Source organism: Polypterus senegalus, chromosome 7 (assembly GCF_016835505.1).
Source record: "Polypterus senegalus isolate Bchr_013 chromosome 7, ASM1683550v1, whole genome shotgun sequence".
NCBI lineage: Eukaryota > Metazoa > Chordata > Cladistia > Polypteriformes > Polypteridae > Polypterus > Polypterus senegalus.
The window spans coordinates 85,923,146-85,943,131 of record NC_053160.1 but is presented as its reverse complement, the minus strand read 5'-3'; the positions used below and the strand labels follow the sequence as shown (position 1 = coordinate 85,943,131).

General features: G+C 35.2%; 1 protein-coding gene across 9 annotated transcripts in view; it reads right to left on the bottom strand.

Annotated features, from left to right (window-relative positions):
* The window catches only part of LOC120532692 (dmX-like protein 1), a 315,909-nt gene that overhangs the window by 153,709 nt on the left and 142,214 nt on the right, over window positions 1–19,986 (bottom strand). For 8 of the 9 annotated variants that reach the window (XM_039758971.1, XM_039758979.1, XM_039758975.1 and 5 more), the window contains 5 exons: window positions 16,077–16,198; window positions 15,476–15,565; window positions 13,984–14,092; window positions 13,487–13,603; window positions 139–363 (listed from right to left, as the gene is read on the bottom strand). In XM_039758971.1, the coding sequence (XP_039614905.1) occupies window positions 139–363; window positions 13,487–13,603; window positions 13,984–14,092; window positions 15,476–15,565; window positions 16,077–16,198 (663 nt within the window). The remainder of the gene's footprint in view (window positions 1–138; window positions 364–13,486; window positions 13,604–13,983; window positions 14,093–15,475; window positions 15,566–16,076; window positions 16,199–19,986) is intronic. The other variant, XM_039758974.1, reaches the window with a different exon arrangement.

The window sequence follows — 19,986 nt, the reverse complement described above, 5'->3', positions numbered from 1 at the left end:
CATATATACACAAGGATAGCAGGAATAATCAGTTTAGATGAGTCTTCAGGTTATTTTAGCATTCTTTCATGTTAAACTGCTTACTTATAAAGTCTGAATGTGAAGTTACACATTAAAAATGCTCATGTTAAGTCTGACCTGCTGAGGGTGTTGCAGTAATAATTTCCACTCCATCAGGTAGATTCATTTCCTGGCTGTAAACTCTTTCAGATGTGACTGTAAGCCTACTAGCACTCTGTAAATTAGCTCTACAGGCCTTGAACAACTGAGACTGTGGAGACGGTGATTTTTCTGGAGAAATGTTGCACGGTTCCTCTTGAGGGATTATCAAAAATTCATTTTCAGTTTTTTCTTGTCTTTCTGCTAAAATTAACATAAAATTGAAATAATTAGATAAATACAGTACTTCCAGTAACTTAAATCACTTTCAAAGGCTGTACAGTACAGTGTACAATATTTATTTGCCGTCACTAATGTGAGATACCAGATAGAGGAGTATCACAATGCAGTAAAACGTACAGTATTTTCCTCATCTATCCCAAACATTCTTCTGCTTCACTGCATATTTTTACATTGATTTTGATGAGAATTTTTGCTCATTTATAGTGCAGTAGTATACATGGCTTGAAAGAAGACAAATATTGCCAAGACTTGTCAGTTATTGAATTTGTGCTCAAGGTAATGAAATACACAACCTTTAGGTCTGAAATAATTTTATTTACATTCACTAACCACAGAATAAGTAACAGGATATTGTGGGTGAATGGTTAACGATCAGGCCTGACTATGAATCTAACTTTACCAACAAAATGAAATTGCAAATACAGATTATTATAGGCATTTGCGAACCACATGCAGAACCATATTATTCAAAGAACTTTAAAAAATCACTCAAAGACCTGTAGGTCTCTCTCACCTTAGCTAATACCAGTAATTATGACTCTGCAATAAGAAAACAATATCAGATACACAGTGGTCTCCATGACAAAGCAGAAAGTTCTGATCAGTTGCACGATAATGGGAATTTACCTTAAGTTTGCGGATCTTAAACCTCATCCCTATACTCACATTCAACATTAAACTGAGAAACTACCGTAGATACTCGCGTATAAGTCGAAAAATTTATGCCTTAAAATTCATTCAAAAAACAAGATCGACTTATCCGCGGGGCAACACAATTTTCCATATAATTTGGATAATGGCACAGTGCTTTTATTTAATACAGTCAATCAAAATCATTGTTCAAAGTAAACAGTGCAGTGATTCAAAAGAACTCTTCATTAAATAAATAATCCATAAAGCAAACGTGGAGGTTTAAAAATCAATAAAATAGAAAAACAATCCTTTAAAAACCCGGCCTAGCACCCTGGCTACCACACAGCTGCCAGCAAGCGCTCGTTCGCCCACTCGCATCGCCTCTCTCTCCTGCTTCCTCCAGCCCCCTCCGTCTTTCTTTCTCTCCTTGTTTTTGTTTTTTTTTTTTTTAACTCCGTTTTGGCTTCCACACAGCTGCCTGAGACTGCTCGTTCGCTCGCTTGCCCACCCATTCGCACAACCTCTCTCTCTCTCTCCTGCTTTCTCCAGCCACCTCCGTCTTTCTTTCTCTTTCTTGTTTTTTTATTTTTTTTTTTTACTCCTTTTTTTTCTTCCACTCTAACTGACTCATGCTTCTCTTTATATGCAGAGAGGACATAGCAGCTACAGCACATTAGCCACAGGAACAATCACGGATGTGGGCTGTCCCCCACCTGTGCACTAATTGAGAAACGCCCATACCGCAGATCGCCCTGCGGCTTGCTAAGTCGCGGGCGCGGTGATTATTTATTTAAAAACTAAAACGGCCTTTGCTAAGACAGCTGTGGACCCATAACACCACATAAGCCTTTGTTGGAATTTCAAGCATCAACTGGCTGGTGTACGCGGTTTATGAACAGATATGGGCTGTGCCTTCGTCAGCGAACAAAAATCGCGCAGAAGCTGCTGAAAGATCTAGAAGAAAAGGTCAGTTCCTTTCATAAATTTATTATCAAGCAAAGACAAAGGCATGACTTTGATCCTAGTAACACTGGTAACATGGATGAAACGCCAATGACATTTGATATGCCGGGGAATCGAACCGTAGCAGGTATTGGTGAGAAGCCCGTACTTATTAAGACAATGGGCCATGAAAAAACCCAAGTTTTACCCTTGACTTATACGCGGGTCATAGCAAATTTCGTAATTTTTGGCTTAAAAATACACTCGACTTATCTGCGAGATCGACTAATACGTGAGTATCTACAGTAGTTCTGTGAAGACAGAGCTCATGAGCAATAAATGAGAAGGGGTTCAGATCTTCAATCGAAAAGCTTGATCCTATTTGAATGCTCTTCTCCAGAAGTGTTTATTAACAGTATTTTAACAAAAATACAGTGGTGTGAAAAACTATTTGCCCCCTTCCTGATTTCTTATTCTTTTGCATGTTTGTCACACAAAATGTTTCTGATCATCAAACACATTTAAACAATTGTTCAAATATAACACAAGTAAACACAAAATGCAGTTTTAAATGAAGGTTTTTATTATTTAGGGAGAAAAAAAAATCCAAACCTACATGGCCCTGTGTGAAAAAGTAATTGCCCCCTTGTTAAAAAATAACCTAACTGTGGTGCATCACACCTGAGTTCAATTTCCGTAGCCACCCCCAGGCCTGATTACTGCCACACCTGTTTCAATCAAGAAATCACTTAAATAGGAGCTGCCTGACACAGAGAAGTAGACCAAAAGCACCTCAAAAGCTAGACATCATGCCAAGATCCAAAGAAATTCAGGAACAAATGAGAACAGAAGTAATTGAGATCTATCAGTCTGGTAAAGGTTATAAAGCCATTTCTAAAGCTTTGGGACTCCAGCGAACTACAGTGAGAGCCATAATCCACAAATGGCAAAAACATGGAACAGTGGTGAACCTTCCCAGGAGTGGCCGGCCGACCTAAATTACCCCAAGAGCGCAGAGACGACTCATCCGAGAGGTCACAAAAGACCCCAGGATAACGTCTAAAGTACTGCAGGCCTCACTTGCCTCAATTAAGGTCAGTGTTCACGACTCCACCATAAGAAAGAGACTGGGCAAAAACGGCCTGCATGGCAGATTTCCAAGACGCAAACCACTGTTAAGCAAAAAGAACATTAGGGCTCGTCTCAATTTTGCTAAGAAACATCTCAATGATTGCCAAGACTTTTGGGAAAATACCTTGTGGACTGATGAGACAAAAGTTGAACTTTTGGAAGGGAAATGTCCCGTTACATCTGGCGTAAAAGGAACACAGCATTTCAGAAAAAGAACATCATACCAACAGTAAAACATGGTGGTGGTAGTGTGATGGTCTGGGCTTGTTTTGCTGCTTCAGGACCTGGAAGGCTTGCTGTGATAGATGGAACCATGAATTCTACTGTCTACCAAAAAATCCTGAAGGAGAATGTCCGGCCATCTGTTCGTCAACTCAAGCTGAAGTGATCTTGGGTGCTGCAACAGGACAATGACCCAAAACACACCAGCAAATCCACCTCTGAATGGCTGAAGAAAAACAAAATGAAGACTTTGGAGTGGCCTAGTCAAAGTCCTGACCGGAATCCAACTGAGATGCTATGGCATGACCTTAAAAAGGCGGTTCATGCTAGAAAACCCTAAAATAAAGCTGAATTACAACAATTCTGCAAAGATGAGTGGGACAAAATTCCTCCAGAGCGCTGTAAAAGACTCATTGCAAGTTATCGCAAACGCTTGATTGCAGTTATTGCTGCTAAAGGTGGCCCAACCAGTTATTAGGTTCAGGGGGCAATTACTTTTTCACACAGGGCCATGTAGGTTTGGATTTTTTTTCTCCCTAAATAATAAAAACCATCAATTAAAAACTGCATTTTGTGTTTACTTGTGTTATATTTGACTAATGGTTAAATGTGTTTGATGATCAGAAACATTTTGTGTGACAAACATGCAAAAGAATAAGAAATCAGGAAGGGGGCAAATAGTTTTTCACACCACTGTACATACTTTGGACATTGTGAACATATGACTGGATGGCTACATAATTTGGACATTCTAAGTATATGACTGGATAACTAACAAGTGTATTATGAAACAAGAGTAACAACATTTTTTTTCATGGAAACTTCAATATTTGTTGCTCCCGTGCATTCGCCCCGCCGTCCTCTCACTGAACACTATTTTATGAGAAACTTTGTTATCTCCTTTTTCCATGAAAATAAGATACTAAAAATATTTCCATAAACAAAGTGGAGTATGGAAAAATGATTACCATTTTTGGACAGTGTTTTCCTTTGAGGTCAACACTGAGCGCGGACCACTCAAGGCCACATAATTTAGTCAGTGTACAGTAATCCCTCGCTATATCGTGCTTCGACTTTTGCGGCTTCACTCTATCGTGGATTTTATATGAAAGCATAACTAAATATATAACGCAGATTTTTCGCTGCTTCACGGGTTCTGTGGACAATGTGTCTATTTTACTTCCTGTACATGCTTCCTCAGTTGGTTTGCCCAGTTGATTTCATACAAGGGACGCTATTGGCGGATGACTGAGAAGCTAACCAGTCAGAGCACGCAGTTAAGTTCTCCTGACTGAGAAGCTAACCAATCAGAGCACGCAGTTAAGTTCCTGCCTGCTGAATGCAGTGTTAACCAGGAAGTTTCATCTCGCTCGTTCAGCATCAACGTGTTTCTCTGTGTAAAGAGTTGTGCTCGTGTGTTTATCTTTGTGCATAGTCAAGCCATTCATTATGGCTCCAAAACGATCTGCTACTGCTTTAGGGGCCGTGCCCAAGCGCAAACGGAAGATGTTAACGATTGCCGAAAAGGTAAACTTTTTGGATTTGTTGAAGGCTACGATTCTTTTATTTAAAAAGTAGGAAAGGAATATAAGATCTACGGCCGCAGTGTCCTTTTAACCAGGGTGCAAAATGAGTTGTAAGTGGATGTAATAAGGCAGTAGTCTGGATGGAATCTGTTTTTGGGATTTGCATTGAAGACTGCCAGAAGAAGAACAACGGCAGTGCTACACAATCGCCTTAAGTGGCTACTTTGGAAGAACTGTAACGCTCTTCTTTGTTGTGCAGTAAAATTAAACTCATTGTTATCGGACAAGTCATCGTGTCATTGTTGGTGAGTAACCATAATTAATTTTCTACTTACAGTACTTAGTACATGTACATACGTTTAGTGTCACTGTACAAACATTTACTGTATACTATTTTTTTTGCGTTGTACGTATTTATTGCTGGTGGCCTGTCTATCGTAATGGCTGTAACATATGTGATATCGGAGACACTCCATATCTTTAAAATAATATTTAAATTTTACTGTATATAAACAGTGTGTTTATATACATAATTTCAATGAATCTTACCTAATATCTAAGAGAATACAAAGGGATTATGCTGTATAACTCTGCGGGGAATATTTATAAACAGTGTGGGAGAGTTTATAAGGGCTTAAAATATATAAAAATAACCATACAAACATATGGTTTCTACTTCGCGGATTTTCACCTATCGCGGGGGGGTCTGGAATGCAATCCCCGCGATCGAGGAGGGATTACTGTAGTGTTACTTTAGTAGTGCATTTTGGATTATTAATCTACTAAAGTGAAAAATATAATTCTCAGTCCCTGTTTTGCTCCAGAAGTCCAGTTTTGATAATATGTGCTGTGACCCAATTATATTTGTTCCAACAATACTGTTAGGCCCTGCTATTGAATGGGATTCCTAGAAATTGTGACTGCTGTTACCACCACAGTATTTGACAAATAGGATGGCATTTCCTGGGTGGTGTAAAACATTACATTTGTACCATACATGTCACATAGCATTCAGATAAAAATGTTACCCTTTGGATTCAGCTTCATAACTTCAGTATCATCATGGTAATATTTTAAACTCTGGATATGGGATTTTCAGCCCAACCAGAGCTCCTTCACTGCAACTCTTACCTAAATGTCCTTTAGTGCAAGGCTTTGACGATAGCTGATTTGTACCTATTACTTAATGATGCTCACAAATACTTTTAACTTGTTTAAAGTTACAATTGGTCTTTCAGAATGTACACAGACTGCCAGATCTAGATAGTTTTGCAGGAGTTTCTATTTTCTCCTTCAATTAAGTACAAACAACTGTGTGAACTACAAGGGATACTCTTTGTCATTCAAGTCCTTTGGTATCCTACGTACCCTTATTCAGGTTTCTGCTCCTCTATAATCCGATCGTAGACTTGATTTATTTTGTCTTCATTTTGAAGCTAAAATTTATTTATTAAAGGGTCCATTAACTAAATATCTCATTCCTAGATGCTGCAACAAATGTCTGCAAGCACTTGTGACTGTTTGCTTTTCTACTATGAACAGCATTAATAATTTATGAACTCCAAACAAATTCGTCCGGGATCAAACCCGTGAAGTTTTGATTACCAATCAACAGTTGATACCGTTGCGCCACCGAAGCAGTCGTAGCAAATGCGTGTCAATGTTGTACCCAAACGCAGGTTCTTTGACTGCAGTTATATTTTTGAATAAAAGCGCACTTGTTCTGTTATAGTTGTACCTTTTGTGAAAGTGTTTCTTTGATATTTAGACTTCAGGCTTCACACATTATGCACTTCATATGTAGACTCACATTTTGTCAATTATTACTAAAACATGAAATACATTTCTGTTTTAACAATGTGTTTTCCTAGATCGTTGTAGACACAGAACACACATGAAATGCAAGTGTTCCAAATAACGATATAGTATTTAAAAAAGATGTCATTTTGCTTGACTTCTCACTCTATACAACTTTAAGCAACTGACACGCAGGTAAACAGAGAAAACTGTGCGGGGTGGAGGGATGTGATAGCAGGCTGCTTGCTGCTTATCGACACATTTACAGGACAAAGGACACTGACGGAGATTTGAGAAGCGATTTAAGGTCGGACAGATCTACAAGTTTTTTCGTAGGCTCTGGAAATTCTAGTGTTAATGTCATACAGGCTAATACAGTTATACTATGATATTCATTAAGCAGAAATTCCTTTGTATATAATAAGCTATACTGCCACTATACCACACAACCATATGATTTTTTAATCAAGCATTTCAAAGCAATGATACCAGCTGATGAAAACTGAAGAAGCACATTTCTACTGCAAATATTCTCTTTTATAGTGCTACCTTTTGAAAAACATTACCCTGCAACACCCAGTATCAGGAATGCACATTGCCTAGCACTAAACACTTCTCAGAAGCTACACTCAAGTCTTCTAAAGCTGAGAAAAAGTAATAGAGCAGAGAGAAATATGGTTAGTATGACTACATATGATCAGTACTGTGATATTTACACTTGACTTCAAAAATTCCAGCCACAGTATTGCACCTATCCAGCTATTGTTTTTCTACATTACTCTGATTACCAAACTTAGTCCATGGTTACAAAGGATGTAGCTTGGCAGTGTGTTCCTTGTATTTATGTTGACAAACGGTTTAGGCTTTATCAACACAAACTGCTAGCAGTTTTGGGGAAAAAAAATTAATAAGGGGCCAAAGGGAAAAAATATAATCATGCTACTCTAAATTAGTTAGCATTTTGCTATATTTCACTCATGTTTTTTAAAAATTCATATATCAAATATAGAAAAATTAGTTAGCATTTTGCTATATTTCACTCATGTTTTTTATAAATTCATATATCAAATATAGAACCAGAGAGGTCAGTCCAAAAATTTTGTCCAGTTACAATTAAAATTTTAAATTAAGAGACTGGTTAAAATGAAAACCTGCTGCCTTTAAGATTCTCCATGGACAGAACTGTGTATCCCTGACTTAGACAACTCTTTTGGGTGAAAATTAAAATAACCTGAGCATAACAAAATTGAAAGTCAAAGTGTTCTGTATTTTATATTACAGATTTACAAACATAATCATTAGGTGCCTTCTAGATGTGTTTAAAACATGGTTGGATAGCATGGTGTATAGCACGGCTTAAAGTACTATACTTAATAAGGTGGCCACATAATATATGTCTGTCTGTGCAACTGTATAAAACTATCAGTAAGATTTAAAAAAAAAATAAAAAATCGTGAGTGGTTTCCCCTAGACTTTCTCACATACTCAGATATGGGGATGGATATTTGAGGAGTAAACCACAACACAATGATTATATTTATATATTATGTACATTAAAAAAAACATCAACAACAAATAAAATCAGTTAAATATATACTTAACAATTATTATAAAAGTAATATAAATCTACATTTTGTACCTAATTTATGCATGCAAAATTTGTTTGACCTAAGTGAAAGCATACTCAAGATATAATGTTTACATATACGCACACACACACACACACACAGGCAGAGACAGACACACAGAAAAAATTCCAAAAATGGTATTTTTCAAACTCTGGAAGGTCTAAAATGTTAAGATTCATCAAAATCTCGATATGGAATTTTTGGAGAATTCGAATACTTTCCCTATATTTCATGAGAAAGTAAAAAGGAAGCCCTATACAATATTTACAGTCTTCTCAAAATTTAACAGTAAATGACAGGGGTGTGGGGATTATACAAGGATGTACCATATATACTCACATATAAAAGTCAGGTCTTGAAACCCGAAAAATCAATCATAAAAATCAGACCCCGACTTATGCACACGTTCAAAAATACAATTTTTTTTTTTTTTTTACATCTTCTTGCATCCTCTAATCTCGTATCAGTATCTCAGGCACATCTAAGTTTGTTGCAGCCGCACCGTTACCAATTTTTTTTACCACTTCAATGATGTTCAATTTAAAACCAGCTTCATATTTTCTTCTGATCAAACTCTCCATCACAGATATGGGATGCTCTTATGATAATGTTGTATGAGGGTGTGAGATACAAACAAAACACAAATCACTGCAAGAGTTGCTTCAGAATAGTTTGGGTATTACCGTGTGGTCACGTGGCACAATAGAGAGAGAGAGGTTAGGAGCATGCACTGATACAGCACATTGCCGCACCCACATAGAAAAAAAACAGGGAGATATCAATCGTTAAGTATATAGTTTAAAAAAAAAAAAAAAAAAGTGTTCTAAAAGATTACCTAATGTGTATATACGATGTTTATCTTTAGTTATATACTATATATACACACACACACACACAATATATATATATATATATATATATATACACACATACTGTATATATATTCCAACTCTGCTTTAAGACAGAAAGAGAGTTTTTAAGTAATCAACAGAAGACTGAACATCTGTGTAAATTGTTTGCTTCAACTTAAAAGGCTTAATTTACTTTAACACTAGACTTCCTGAAACAAGCATACGAAAAAACTTGTAACCCCAGCCCACCTTAAATCCCTTCGCACCTCTCCATCAGCGTCTTTTGTTTTGTAAATGTGTCAATCAGCACAAGCAGCAAGCAGCCTGCTGTCCCATCCACCCCCTTGATGGAGCTCAACTCGGGCAAAAAGTTCTCCCAGCTCAAGCCAAGGCTCCTTATCTGCGTGTGAAGTTCCTGGAGTTGTATAGGGTAAATAATATAGTATATTGTTATTTGGAACACATGCATTTCATGTGTGTTCTGTGTATACAAAGATCTGGGTAAATGTAAGATGCAAGGAAATGCTGAACACATACCTAAAGCAGAACGTTTTTCCATGTTATACTAATAATAACGTAAAATGTATAACGTGTAAAGACGTTAGTCCAAATATCAAATAAACAAGTGCAATGAGAATTTATCAGTGACAAAGGAATATAACTTGTGAAGGCAGTAACTCAAGACAATCCACTCTAGCTTTGACATAAACTTACTAATGGGCTCTGATGATATTTGTAAAAAAATCTGGGGAAATTCTTGTGCTATGCAATGTAGCCCTATTTAAAATTAAAGGCAACACTTCTTTCCCTAATAGAGAGGAACAAATGTACCATTATATTTTATCAAGTGAAAAAAAAACACTAAGTTGCAGGGCATAGATAAAACTATTAACCACTCTTTTGAAAAAAAGACTCCATGTATTTATTAAAATGAAAAAAAAAATGTGGTATTCCCCTGCCCTCTTATGTCCTGTCACCTCTCAGGTACAGTGCTGTCAGGTGATGGAGGATTTTTAGAGGAACTGAGAACCAATTTTGCCATTTGCTTTGGCAACTTCAGCAAACCCACCAAAATGATGAGATTTCTAAAATACCTTTTCATAATGAATGTTGAAGAAGAGTTTACAAAGCAACAGAAAATATCACTGAATGACGTGTTTTACAACTGGAACTCACTAACATTTAGTCACTAGATGACCTGTGACAACCATTGTGACTGGCAGAGTCCAGAAAGTTTTGAACAAACGATACATAAGACAGGAGAAATTCCCTTATTCAACTATGAGCAATATTTGATTCAATGTGTACATGAGAGTCAGCACTCTCACTTATGAATGCCATTTAGGTAAGAGATCAAGTATCCCTCATTGTGTGCACTTGCATCACTGCATTCAAATTGACTTCACTGCTACTGCTGGATCAAAGAAATGTCATTTTACTCACATAGTAAGCAAGATGTGGTTTGTTAAAATAAAAAACTGAATTCCATTTTTAATACACATTGTGTCACTTAAAAATGGAAAGTACTTACTGTATGTGTCTTGATAGGGCACTCATGTCCACTGATACAGTACTATGCTCCCACATATCTTATTACAGTAATGAGCACTGAGATTTGTAGTTGAAATGTGTGATATAAATGAGATGTAAATTGCTTAAAAGTTTTTTTTTGAATTAATGACATATGGATGAAAAGGTGAATTGTGAAAGGAATGTCATAAAATTGTCAACACTGATCAAGGATCTTTTTTGTCATTTCAACATTTATATGCAGAAGTGGAATTCGGTACTCAGGTCTCAGTAATTAAACAGTGCCCATAATAACCCCATTAAAAAAAACATAATAAAAAGTAATCTAGAAGTATCCCCTTAATACCTAAAATTTTGTAATAAACTTATTAGAGAGAAACAATAAAATATAATTAAATAACATTTATAAATAAGTAAGATTGATATACCTAAAAGAAATGCAGTGGTGCCTCATACTTAATTTATTTCAGTATGCCGTTTGGACTCTGAATTGTTTGAAGTCCAAATCAATTTTCTCCATCAGAAATAATGGAAAGTGAATTAATCCTTTCCCAGACCCTATACAATAACCATTTTGATAAACTTTCCAACAGCAAATACACATAATTTAAGGTAAAAATTACATAAATGCCCTAAATAATTAATTAAAACACGAAAACAATAAATACGTAAATTCTGTTTAATAAAACGAAATGTATGGCAATGTGGATAGATGCAGTGGCTAGGTGCTCTTCCTTTCGGTGCTTTGTTTGTGCTTTTGTGTATGTGTTGCTGTTCGTCATAACGACATACTGCTGGGCAAAAAATGTCTACAATGGCACAATCTCCTAAAAAATAGTGCTATGCAGCGAGCAGATTGTTACAGTTGAGTTTCTCTGCTTCCACAACATCCCAGCAGACACAGCCAGGCGACAGGGCTCCCTGTAGATCACCCTCCCCACAGGCAGGAGCCGAAGGCGGCACAGGGACAGGAGGCAGATGTGGGTCTACAGGGCTAGAATGCTGGCATGGCAAGGCTATGGAGCCACCTTTTTCTGCCATTTACCCCAACAACCCAAGATCCCTCACAAATAATAAGGTTGAACTCAAGCTACAGGTTGCAGTGAATAAGACTGATAAGGACAGTTGCATTCTGCTAATTACAGAGACCTGGCTTCATTCACTCTTTCCGAATACAGCTATCAAGTTAGCAGGCGGCACAGTTCACCGGCAGGACAGGACAAGAAACTCTGGTAAAAGAAAATCGCGGGAATGAGGGGTGGTTGGATTCAGGATTATTCCTGTAAATGAACAGCAGCTGGTGTACACTAAGACTAGACCAGACAGAGACAGAGATAGAGATAGATAGGATAGTTAATTAATCCCAAGGGGAAATTCACATAATCCAGCAGCAGTATACTGATACAAAAAAAGACAATATTAAACAGTAGTGCTGGGCGATATGGAAAAATCATATATCACGATATGGATTATTTTATATCACAATAACGATATATATCACGATATACCACCCACAATAAAGTACGTTTCCAGTTATTCTCTGAAAAGTTTGACAAAAATATCATTGCATACTTTTTTTTGCAACTTTATTTTGAAGTGACATTTAACTGAACTGTCACAAAACCACAAGATGGAGTTTCTTTGCGAAAAAGTTCATTTTTATTCTTGATTATCACTTATATAAAGGGTAGAGTATGCATTGCATAGCGACAAGACATTATCATTGATTTGTCATAGCCTATTTAATGCAATATTTTCTTTAGTAATTGATAAAATTAGGTTAGAAACGATAGAAACGATAGAAGAGAAATAGGACGATAGACACTTTTTTATCGTCCCCACGATATATATCGTCATATCGCCCAGCACCATTAAACAGTAATAAAAATGCATGTAAAAACGGACAATAACTTTGAATAATGTTAGCGTTTATCCCCCCGGGTGGAATTGAAGAGTCGCATAGTGTGGGGGAGGAACAATCTCCTCAGTCTGTCAGTGGAGCAGGACAGTGACAGCAGTCTGTCACTGAAGCTACTCCTCTGCTTGGAGATGACTCTGTTCAGTGGATTCTCCATGATTGACAGGAGCTTGCTTAGCACCCGTAGCTCTGCCACATATGTTAAACTGTCCAGCTTCATTCCTACAATAGAGCCTGCCTTCCTAACAAGTTTGTCCAGGTGTGTGACATCCTTCATCTTAATGCTGCCTCCCCAGCACACCACCACGCAGAAGAGGGCACTCGCCACAACTGTCTGGTAGATGATCTGCAGCATCTTATTGCAGATGTTGAAGGATGCCAACCTTCTAAGGAAGTATAGTCGGCTCTGACCTTTCTTACACAGTGCATCAGTATTGGCAGTCCAGTCCAATTTATCATCCAGCTGCACTCCCATTTATTTATAGGTTTGGAGTTTACTACTCTGTTGCTATATTTTTTTCACTGCACGCACAGTTCGAACATAGAAGCATCATCCAAACTCTGGATCATATTTCTTTCAAATTTAGCATTTTAACTCTGGAACATTTGAAGTTAGAATCATTTGAAAGAAGAGGCACCACTGTATTATTGTAGTACGCCATATAATTAGTGTAAAGTAAATACAAAATTATTTTAAAATCTTTACATAATTTCAGATCATTTAATTCCATTTGAAGTTACATAAATAACTAAAAATACTTAAAGGCTAGTTATGCATTAATTGGTTTTTGAGGAAAAATTCATGGCCCCTATGCTGGGGTCATTAATTTAAACAGTCCTATGAGAGTGCGTCAACAAAAACAAAAAACCCATAGTTAAATGAAGCAAAACACCAAATATACATACCTATAACAATCTTGGCTGATTTCAGATGCAGAAGCCACATGTGCAATAATGAACGACAAGTTTGGGTAAATTCAATTACCACCAAATAAAACCTTTGAGAGAAACATTCTTCTGTGCCTAGTAAAGAAGAAGTTAACAAATACAAAATAACTACTACAAGAAATGTGTATAATATGCATTCATAGAGAAAACTAATATACATACTAACAATAAGTGCGTAACATACAATAGCCAACCAATATACGCACAGAGACATTGTGTAATATATGCATGACCTGGAAACACATCTCTGAGAGATTTCAGGGATCCCATTTTGACTGCCTTTACCACTAGTTAAATGAGATGTTTCATACTTTTCCAGTCTGACAAAACAGTTTTAAATTTTTTTTTTAACTTTTGAAAACTGTGAAATTCACAGATACTTTAATCTGTTTTAATATACTGCATATACTGTATTGGAATGTTACTGTTTAAATAAAATATTAAGCAACACATACCTTTATGTAAATTATGCCCTTCATCAACTTGATCAATGTTTTCTTCTATTTTATTGCCTCCTAGAATATCTTCTTCAAACACATGAAGAAGCTGCGTTTCACATCCATACTATAAAATCAAAGTAAAAGGATGTTTTGAAGCAAGAAATTATCTCTATATAAAAAGATAATAGATAATGCATATCTATATACCCAGCCTATCATTTACATTTTACAGTTCAATGAACATGTACAACACATAAAATTTTGAAAATAATCATTGCAATCTGACATACATGCTGGCAAAATGTCTTTTTCAGCTTTTTTCAACCTGGATAATCTTCCAAGGCTGAACAGAAAAGGGTCAGCCTGGTTTACAACCTCCACCCCTTTTGCAATGGTGGTTAAATACAGGTAACATATAATGCAATATATGTTGATGTTTATCATATTCTTTCTTTCCTTGTTCAGTATTTTAACAAGGTTCTCTATTATCATGTAAACTGCTTTTCAACTGTGCATAAATACATTCTCACAAATATTTAATCTAATTCTGGGTTGCTGGGAAGCAGAGCATAAGAGAACAGCACTAGCACAACATGGGAAGCAACTCGGAATTAAACACCTCGTCACCTATATGATGCACAATTTCTATCCAACAAAAAAAGAGTAACAATATTTTTCCGTAATCTTTCATGAGATGAATATCCAGTTAGAGCTTACTGTATTCTTATTATATTTTTAGATTTCAGGCCGTGATTTATAATCTGAAAGAATGGTCATGTACGCTGAATATTTTAAAAAAATATTTAAGGATCAAAACTTGAATCTGAAAAGCAAATAAGTTCATTTTGAATCCTGACAGTCATACGTACACTTTATGTTTTGGTTAGTCTCACAAACTGATGTTGCATTGTATTCAATACACATAATTTTGTGCTCTAAACAATAGCTTTGGATTATTTAAGGAAAGTCCAGTTGCTGTGCAGTTTTCTATGGACTTAGAACAGCTATCAAATGTATTAACCAGAAATTTGTTCTTAAAATATGTATCTTTTGGGTTACATATCAATAAACATAAGTGGTTTCATCTCATCAATATAATAAAATAGAACACAAAACTTTAAACACTTTTGGTGCTACGGCTGCTGCCAAGCAATCATAGAAAATGGTTTCCTCAAGAAATTATTAATTCTTCTGAGATATCTAAAATGCATATGTTTCTGCCTTTGCACAAAAAATAAAACAGCAGCCAAGGCTTGTTTTTGTTTTGTTATTACTACTGTTACATTACCTGCATTTTTTTTAATTTACAAGCTGAAAATGAAATTTGCTTTATATTCATACTTAAAAAGTGACTATGTTTTCACCTAATGTGGATACTGCACAAAAATCGATGAGCCAACAGCCAAGGAAGAACTAAATAAGGTTGAAAATTACTTTCAAATATAAGCAGTTCAATCACATAGAAATATTTATTTACTATTTTTAATAAATTAATACTTTTACATACAAGCTCTGTGATAGCTTCAAGCTCAATGATACATCCTGGTCTGGCAGTGGACTGCTGGCTTACAATGTGAAATACCTCTCCAACCGATTTCTAAAATGAAAATTGTAAATATCATACTGTACATGCAGAAAACAAATCTAATATTTTTATTTTAATAAAAGAACACTTTTTTCCACCAAAAACAAAACATTAACGGTAACATGCATGACTGATATTTCATTGTAAACAGATTTGCAATGTAAACACAGAAATGTGACACACCACACTTAAAAAACAAATATAAAAAGGTCTGCAACAGGCAATTATTTAAGACCGCAAAATATTGAATTATTTGGGGAAAATGTAGTAATTATAACAGGAAATTAATTATAGGCAATTGGAATACTGGCAAATTTACACACCTGTTTTATTTATATAAAATAAAAAAGAAAAAAATGACTATATGACCATGCTACATAATCAAAAGTCTATAAATACATGCTCATCTCATCTCATCTTCAAAAAGACAGGAAGTATAGCTGATACAAGGCAAAATTCAAGCTGGCAAATGTATTAATAAAATTTAATAATCAGTACTACAATATTATAAAAACATTCTTACTGAGATATCTGGATTACAGACTTCACTTAAGAGCTTTTTAGCATCTGTAACAGCTTGATACAGTCTCAGAGAATGACCATCACTTGCCACAAAACAGGCACAAGGCGATTTTCCATAAGTTCCTAAAATATTAATAAAAATACATTATAAATAAATTCACTTTTCTATATCCAAATCTTTAAAGCAAGTAATATTAATAAAGTTGCTATATGTTAATTACAAAGATTCAGAAACATTTACAACATAAAAACATGCTCTAAGCAGCAAGTATTCCTGTCTTAAAAAAAAAAAAGAAGAACTTTACAGTCTGCTTGACTGATAGTGTACTGTGCAAGTACAACAGATGTGTATATATATATATATATTTTTTTTTTTTTACCTTTAATATATATGTATATATATTTTTTTAACCTTTTTATTTGACTTTTACCAGTGATGAAAAAAAACATTGCAATGTTGAGGAAAAAGTCAAGATGATAAAATATGAATTAAGAACATCAGCGAAAGAGAAGCTGCACTGCATGAAGCAGACTTACACAAAAAGTATCTCTCTATTATTGTAAATGCTAAAATAAAATACACACTTCAAGTACTGCATTAAATCAACACTAGGAAAAAACAAGAGGCATTAGAAATTGAACAGAAAATAAACATTCTAAAAGAAAAGAAAAAGGTGCTTCAAACTGCTTCTCTGTTTAACTAGAAAATTCTGACATAACTTGTATCAGCACATTTAAATTAGAAATTGAGATCATATATAATATGTAAATTTATATGTTGTTCTCCAGTAACATTTTACACATAAAAATTCTTACTCCTGTGAACCATGCATTTACCCATGACTCTTACTAATTATTTATTTTGGGACTTTACATTATACCTAATGGAAGTGGGATATACCTCTGCCATTAAGTATTGAATATACGTTTAATATACCATTTATTTGTATGCCAGTTGGTGTAACTGAAAATCCTTGTTGTAATTAGAATTATAGGTAGAGTAAATGGATCTAGGTAGAAGTTTCAGTCTGCCATTTTGTATTAACCATGTTGTATTGAACAAGAGCACATGGAGCTGTGCCATCTCGTGTAAATAATTGATGCCCATTTTGAAGTTAATTTATAATGATGGCTAAGAACTCTTCTCTATGTGCTAAGTATTGTCCTCAACAATCATCAACTTACCAACAATAGAGGATTCTGAAACAGTCCTAAGCAAACGGTCATCACTTTTACTTACAAGTGGGCTTAAGTAATTTTTTAAAAGGTGGTTGGATAACTGTAAGAACTGGCAAAGGTAATATAAAGATGGAGAGCTCAACATCAACTACTAAAAATGCCAGCTTTTGGTTGCAGAATCTGAAAATGTGGTTACTATTTTTAACAGTCTAAACCTGGACCTATTAAAATACTATTCAACTATACGTCAGCTTATTTAAGCAAAACAAAGCAAAGCAAGTTTATGTACATAACACATTTGGTACCATTAGGCAATTCAAAGTGCTTTTACATAATAAGAATAAAATGCAATGCAAACGATATTACAAAATGGTATTTAAAACAACAGTAAAATGACAAAGCTACAACAATACATAAAATAAAAAAATAGTTACAATTCAATAACAATCAATTAAATCCATAATATATAATCTATCAAACGCGCAGGAAAATAAAAATGTTTTTAATTTTGATTTGAACGCTTTTACTGTTGAGGCATCTTTAATAGGTTCTGGCAGATTGTTCCATTTTTATGTTGCATAATGGCAAATAGCTATTTCACCCTGTTTTGTTGTCACTCTGAGTATAACCAGCTATCCAGTTCTAAAAGGACCCAAGATGTCTATTGGTTCTATAAACAGTTAACATCTCTGTGATGTATTCTGGTCCTCAGGCAGCAGCATCTGAACAAAATATCAATTATTTAATAGACTTTTTGGATAGACCTGAGAAAAGGGCATTACAATAGTCTACTCTGCTGAAAATAACGGCATAGACAAGTTTCTCCAAGTCTATTTTTTGACATCAAACCTCTGATTTCAGAAATGTTTTTCAGATGACAGAATGCAGATTTAGTTACTGCTTTAATATGATTACTGAAACTAAGATTGCATCCAGAAGTACCCCAAGATTTTTGACTTGGTTTTTAGCCTTTAGTTTCTTGGACTGTAAATAAGAAGCAATTTAAGTCTTTCCTATTTATTGCCAAATAATATAATTTCAGTTCTATCTTTATTTAATTGAAGGAAATTTTGCAGCAGCAAGATGTTCATTAGCTTTAAGCTATCACATAGTGAATCAAAAGAACTAAAATCATTTGGAGGAAGAGGCAAATAAATCTGGTTACCATCCGTGTAAGCTGTGGTAATTAAGATTGCTGTCTTGTAACAATCTGCCAAATGGGGACATGTAAAGATTAAATAAAAGAGGACTCAAAATAGATCCTCCTTGTGGCATCCCATGTTATTTCTGTCTGCTTAAACTACTGATAATTACCAATTTCAACAAAGTAACCCCTGCAATTCAAATATGACCTAAACATATGAGAGCTACTCCAGATAATCATACCCAGTTTACAAGCCTTTCTAAAAATATTCTGTGGTGGACAGTATCAGAGGCAGCACTGAGGGCTAGCAATTCCAGAACTGTTTTGTTTTCAGAGTCTGTATATAAATAAATATCATTTAAAACTTGAATAAGTGCTGTCTTAGTGCTATGATGTTGACAAAAGGCAGACTGTAAATCACCAAGACAGCCATTGGAGTTTGTTGAGATGTAAGAAGACAGCTTTTTCAATAATCTTACCTTTAAAAGGAAGATCTGAAATTGGTCTATAGTTACTAAGCACTGCAACATCCAGGCTACTCTTCTTTAAAAGGGACTTAATAATAGCAGTCTTCAATGCTTTAGGAAAAATTCCAGTTTTAATTGATGCACTGTATTTACTATTAGCAGCAAGTCTGCTGCTATAGTACCAAAAACAATTTTTAAAAAGCCTGTAAGGCAAAATATTGAGAGTGCAGGTAGAAGATATCAAGCACTGCACAATCTCCTGAAGAGTACTGGTATCAATATCCTCAAACTCCAATAAAGTGGGCATATTTATAAAAATTGGTACTACATATATAGGATGATCTGTGTTCGTCTGAATTAAATTTATGGCTGATCAAATTAATCTAAATTTTGGCAGATAAATAAAGCAAACTCATCACACTTTTGAGCAGTTAAAAAAAATCACAGGCTGATTTAGACTGAGGGTTAGTTAATTTATCAATAACAGCAAACTGTGTACGCATACTTTTGACATTTACATTAATGATCCTAGAGAAATATGACTTTCTAGCCTTGGCCACTTCAGAGTTATAACTACATAATCTTTCCTTATAGATGTCGTAATATATCTGCAGTTTATGTTTTTCCCAATTATGCTTAGCCTTCCTACATTTGCTTTTTTGATTAAGGACTGGTAAAGTGTTACTCCATGGTACTTTCAGCTTGCTAGAGGTAGTTTTGCTCTTAACAGGTGCTAGTATCAATAAGCCTTAAAATTTCCATGCTAAAATGATCAAGCATGACATCTACTGACTCAGCACTTAAATTATTAGTCTTAGGTAAGGCACTGGTGAATACAGCAGCAGTGTTATCCTTTATGTATCTCTTTTTAACACAAGCATATCTGTTTTGAATATCGGAACAAATGATATCTCAAAAAAATGCAAAAGTGATCTGACAGGGCCAAGTTCTTAATATTTACAGTAGGTATACAAAGAAACTTACTGATAACCAAATCCAATGTGTGCCCTCGTGCATGCGTAAGGCCATTCACAAGCAGTACCAGATCAAAAGTGTCAAACAGTGAAAATAATCGGAAATAAAACGGAAGGTGGTTATTGTTTAGAAGGAGCCTCCTTATG